The sequence below is a fragment of the Neomonachus schauinslandi genome, chromosome 8 (genome assembly GCF_002201575.2).
Source record: "Neomonachus schauinslandi chromosome 8, ASM220157v2, whole genome shotgun sequence".
In the NCBI taxonomy this organism is placed as follows: Eukaryota; Metazoa; Chordata; class Mammalia; order Carnivora; family Phocidae; genus Neomonachus; species Neomonachus schauinslandi.
The window spans coordinates 69,466,039-69,472,038 of record NC_058410.1 but is presented as its reverse complement, the minus strand read 5'-3'; the positions used below and the strand labels follow the sequence as shown (position 1 = coordinate 69,472,038).

At 43.8% G+C, this 6,000-nt stretch overlaps 1 protein-coding gene across 1 annotated transcript in view; it reads right to left on the bottom strand.

Annotated features, from left to right (window-relative positions):
- Positions 1-566: 566 nt before the first annotated feature.
- Positions 567-6,000, bottom strand: part of MDN1 (midasin AAA ATPase 1) — a 161,247-nt gene continuing 155,813 nt past the window's right edge. Inside the window, 5 exon segments of the mRNA XM_021693677.2 lie at positions 567-1,976; positions 2,782-2,924; positions 4,551-4,614; positions 5,678-5,792; positions 5,893-5,966. Coding sequence (XP_021549352.2) covers positions 1,788-1,976; positions 2,782-2,924; positions 4,551-4,614; positions 5,678-5,792; positions 5,893-5,966 — 585 coding nt within the window. The 3' untranslated portion in view covers positions 567-1,787.

Below are 6,000 nucleotides of genomic sequence, written 5' to 3'. Positions count from 1 at the left end.
GCCTACCCTCAGTGACTCCGTTCGTGATTCAGGTGTGTCCTGCTTCTTACCCCACCCCTAGCACAGTTCCTCCGAGGTCTCCTGGGACTGCTTCCATGCTTCCCAACCCTTTTCCCATCACAGCACAAGCTGAAAAGGGGATTTTGGGGTACCAGCTGGGAAGCTCCAGCTTACATGGTACAATTTCAGAAGTAGATGATAGATCACATCCTGGTCAGAATGGTGGTGTCTTTCCCTACCCAACCCATCAGAGGCTATGACCAACGAAATGAGTGGAACAAACATGTCATCTGGAGCAAAATCTTTACAAGTCATTGTGTTTTTCACCAACTTACCCTTTCCTCTGCCGCCAGGCCAGCATGCGGCAGCTCACCCACTGTGGACGTGAGACACAAAGGAGACACCCTTATGGCAGTAAGCCACTGACCCTGTGTAGGCCCTGGCAGCACAGCGTAAGCCAGGGACAGCCGCCTGATGGAGCAGACAAGATCGTTCCCCTAGCATACCTTTTATACACCTGTCGTGTTCCATTAAGAATGCTCACAAATTCTATCAACAGCGGTATATATTTAATAATCTTCAGAATATAACCTGCATAGCTTTTTAGAATAAAAAATGATATAACCTCAGGTACATGCTTTAGGACACTTGGTTAAACAACAAGCAATCTGTGTCTTTGATGACCACCTCAAAAGTGTGGCAAACTTCACAGTGTAACTTGAAAACAGATGTGGAGATAGACAATTACATCATGGCATGTTGTCTACAAAAGAACATTCTGACAACTTAAATAGAACACAGCACACAATTTCAAGTATTCACGCAGTGCTTCCTGACCAAGTAAAAACTGTCTAAAAACCATTGATGTATTTTGGGGGGGGAAAAAATGTAGCTGCTTATTTTCTAAACACAGCATTTCTTTTCCAGAATGGGACTGGCTCAGTCCAGCTTAAAAGCAGTGGAGGAATGATTCTTCCCCTTAATTGTTAAGGAAAAAAAAAAAACAACAACAACAGCAGGGACTGTGGCACAGAAAGAATGAAATAACCAAAGCGAAAATCAGCTTTCCATCATTGCATAGTCTCCTGAAGCAGCAAATGTGAAGGATGACACAGAAAAACCACTTCATTTTTATACCATCCAGTGGTCATTTTTCCTATTACCTGGGCTCCCATGACATCTGGTTGCTTTGTAAGACCACATATACCCCAACCTTCCTATCCTCAAAGAGAAGGCAGTTACTGTCACCTGAAGCACAATGAAAAAACACACACTTGGGACTATAGAAAGCGGCTGTTCAGTCTCTTGACAGCATATGGATACACACTGTGGGCTTGGCAAGGTGGAGCCTTAAAGCAGGGTCAAAAGGGCAGCTGCCTTTAGTCCTTTGTCCAAAGGTCTGGGACAGTCTTATTCTCCTAGCCGCTTCTCCCGGTAGGTGTCCAGGGCTCCTGTGAAGGGAAAAGGCAGCCGGGCCCAGGCCTCCTCATAGGCCGGGCCTTCCAAGACCAGACACCTGCTACTGCTGTTCCTTCGCTGCCCTAGGTTTGTGACAGCTGGAGCCCAGGCAAAGCCGGGAGCCCCAGGCTTTCTCTAGCTCTGAAAGCACATTGTAAACTAAAATGTACACTGTAATACAAAACTTTCTGTAGCTATTAAGTGAATTTTTATAAATCAGATCTAAGATAAAAACATTTTAGAGCTGTGAGTTCAGAAGCACTTGTCCAAAAGAGGGAGCACCTGGCCTGAGGCGCCACGGTCTGACCATGGCTTACTGTGTTCCTTCCCTACGCGTGGTCGGAGGCTGCCACCAACTCAAACCACTGTCTCAGAGCATCGCTGAGCGTCTCGGGGAGCGCATTCACATCGCGAAGAATGATATAGAATGGGAATGGGAACTCTTCCATGTACGATCGGATTTCGGGCATCTCTCCAGGTCCTTTAAATATTGGTACTTTAATGTCCAAGATAGAATCCTGTCGACAGAAAACATTTTGATATAAAAAGAAAAACCAAACCAGTATCCTTGGCTAGCTCTTCCCTGATCTCTTTCGCTAACAATCTTTAGATCCCCTATATCAAACTCCTACATATAAAATTAGCTTTTATTACTAAGGAACAGTTTTCAGAACTCTTACTAAGGAGGCATATCTCTTTCTGAGCACCTTTTCCAGGAAAATAGACACTGAAAGGGAGGGAGAGGGGCAGACAAGAAAATCCAATTTTCCTATAAGGATATTCTCTCATTTTCTACTTGGAGTAATTCACAGTAAGTCTTCCAAACTTGTTGTCCAGGCCTTAATGGGACTTGCAGAGACAGTGCTGTCCCTGGAACAGAACTGCCCTGTGGGCATCTTTCACTTAGCAGCCCCTGCATCCTGCTGAGAAGGGCACTGCTGGGGTACAAGGACCTGGAATAGGCTGGTCTACAGCTCCAAGTGGACAAGGCCCAGCATCAAGGCTGCAGTGCCTGCAAGGACACAGTGCAGAGGGAAAGGATGACCCAGGAGAGGAGAGTTGGCACAAGTGGTCAGGAGGGTGGTGTCTGGAATCCGTCTGAAATTCTGGCTTTCCTACTCATTACCTGTAACCTGTGTTTCTGTCCTTCACTGTAAAGTGGGCATAATGATCCCTACCTCACTGGGTTATTCACAAAAAACTAACATAAAGTGCCTAAAACAGTGTCTGACAGAACATTAGTAGGAGTTACGATGGTGTGACCTAGGCCATATTTCAGATAGAACAGGCTGAAGGGAATCCCAACTTCTAGTAATCACTCACGCGGGAACTGGGATTGTCCAATACAACAAAAATGACAAAGATGCTAGCGTTCCGGGCAGCCTGGACTGCGGCCAGGACTCTGTCTTTGCCCTCGAGGAAAAGGCCACGTCCATCAGAGACCACCAGGAGGAGCTGTGCGGTTTCTATAGCAGAACATACAGCAGGAGACAAAACGGAAATCGCACTTTTAACAACTCAAACCTACTTGAAGACAAATTAGTGTAAGCTTTCTCTGTATCATTAACCAAACAGATGTTTGAAACTGATGAATTCTGGATATAAGCAAAAGGGACGTCTAAGTCTATTACTTCAGTTGCCCCAATCGGACATAAAGGCTGCACAAAGACATATGAAGCTTCTGTCAATAAAGCAATTTCCCTGTCACATTAGATCAATTTCATTGTATAGCAACATATGAGAAGTAAAACATTTATGGCTATAAAGTATAAAAATGACAGTATTGAGGGGTCCCTGGGTGGCTTAGTCGATTAGGCATCCAACTCTTGATTTCAGCTCAGGTCATCATCTCGGGGTCGTGAGACTGAGCCCCACGTTGGGTTCTGTGCTGGATGGGGAGCCTGCTTATGACTCTCTCCCTCTCCCTCTGCCTCTTGCACCCCCTCAAAAAAAAAAAAAAAAGAATATGGCAGTATTGAGTAGGCCATTAGAAGAAAGTGCCCAAATCAGAAACCTGGAACTGGGTCTTCCAAATTTCTTTTAACTAACTTGTGTATTTTTCTCTTCTTGACATTTAAATGAAAACTTAAGTAGAGGGGGCCATTAAAATAAATCATGAATAAAAGCGTTTAAAAAGTTTTAACTCTTAAAAAAAAAAAAATTAACTCTAGTGTTTCCAGTGAAAGACTGTAGTGCTTGAGGACAGGCCTCTTTCTCTGTGCAGGAAGTTCAGCAAGTATCAAGAGGTGTTAAAGACTTGCTTCAAACAAGAAGGTTCTCCATGATATAATCACGACTGAGAGATTTCAGAAAGAGCTGAAAGAAGAATTGGTGTGTTTCAAGCCCTAAATCAATCATCGTTGGATTAGCTGGTTTCTGAATTATGTCCCTCCTCTGCTTCTGTCACTAAAATATTATAGAAAGTTCTTAATACTAAATTCCATACACCTTGCTCCTCCTTCACAACTCTGAACTCTAAGTATATACTAGTTCATAACAAAGAATAGTTGACCCTTGAACAACACGGGTCAGTACCGTGTGGGGAGGCCCACTTATATGCAGATGTCTTACTGTAACAGTACCACGTATATATTTTCTCTTCCCTATGATTTCCTTAACATTTTTTTTCTCTAGCTTACTTTATTTTAAGAATACAGTATAAAATACACATAATATGCACAATTGCTAATTAACTCTGTATGTTATCAGTAAAGGCTTCCCGTCAACAGTAGGCTATCAGTAGCTAAGTTTTTGAGGGGTCAAAGTTATATATGGATTTTCAACTGTGCATGGGGTTGGTGCTCCTAACTGCCCCCCCCCACAACATTGTTCAAGGTCAACTGTAGTTCTTTCCTATCTATTCCTCCATTGGTTGTAAGCATTATGGGTATGGGTTCAATAAAAATTTCTGAATGGATAAATGGTTGAGTACACAATGAGTGCCCACACCTCTCCAGCTCCTGCTTACCTTTTCCTAGAGAGCATATACTCTAAAAAAAGACGGTCATGGGTACAGTGTGTTGAAGGCAGCAGCTTGTGAATGCACACAACAGAAAGGCATTGTGTTGATAAAGACAAAAAGTGCAGCTCACCTGGACTGGCGTTGTGTGAGGGCTGCTGAGCAGCTGCAAACATGCTGGCCACGGACTCGAGAAACTAAACCAGAACCAGAGACAGGCCGTTATTAAACTACTGAAACTCTCTTCCCGTTGTCATGGAGACTGAAATTACTCCTGACTTTTAAGTGACGATCAAGTAAGCTTCTCAGATCTAGAGGCAATGACACGGCCCCTTCCAGCCGCCTGTACGAGGCAGGGATGATCCTTGCCCTGTTGGCATCTATCCTTAGGTACTGGCGCCCTCCAGCACAGACCTGTGTCTCTGCCACACGCACCAGGAGTGTTCTGTAACACACCCGAGAGGAAAAGAAATACTTTCCCTGGGGGTAAAGAGAAGACATCAGTAATGCCCCCAAATAAACAAAACAGCTATCTTCTCTCAGAAGAAAACAACTGAGCAGGAAAAGGCAAGAAAACACAAAATGTCTAGTGTAGCATAAAGAAAGTGGGCTAAATCAGGGCAAACATGAAGAGGACAGAATTATCATCCTATGCTGATGTCATCCTGAGCAAGTCACTGGCTGTTCTTACATCCTTTCTTTAGGCTAAATTAAATGGCAGAGAAAAATTGGCCCAATGAAGGGTACAGGAAGATGGTTTATTTTTGCACAAGTTCCAAATCTGTCAAAAACTAGGGAGCCAGAAAAATTAGTGACATACTGTTAATCTTTGAGGAACGGAGGAGTAAGTCATACCTGATGGGTGCCAAGGAAGTTTCTATTCCAGTGGTGTCTTAGGCTGAAGTTTAGAACTATTCTCCATTGGAAATTTTACCTGTCCTAAAACCATACTGGGGAGGAAAGAGTGCTAAAAATTATGTCTCTGGGGCACCTGTGTGGCTCACTCGGTTAAGTGTCTGCCTTCAGCTCAGGTCATGATCCCGGGGGTCCTGGGATTGAGTCCCAAAGGAACCCAAGCTCCTGCTCATCAGGGAGCCTGCTTCTTCCTCTCCCTCTGCCCCTTCCCCCAACTCGTGCTCTCTTGCTCTCAAATGAATAAAATCTTTAAAAAATTTTTTTTTAATTAAAAAATAAAAATTATGTCTCTCCCACACTTGCTTAAGAATGACTGTGCAGAGGACACTGATGTTGTCAGCATACCTGAGCAATCTTGGTTTTCTTTTGTTGGAATTTGCAGAGTCGCAGAATCTGGGACCCTGAGGAATCACTGAACTGTTCATGGAATGGATGTAACAGCTTTACGGACTCTCCAAAACTAGAGAGAGAAAAACCAAATACAATGGGAGTTAATTTTTGTGTGATCAACATAACAAAAGGAGGTTGATTTTCCCACTGGGATTAGGAGGCACCCTTACCTGCACACGGCAATCTGACCCACTTCCAGGAGGGTTAGAGCATTTCCAATCACCGCCAAAGATTCAAATGCCAGCTATGAAATAGAAAGTTAAGGGTCGAAGGAATCA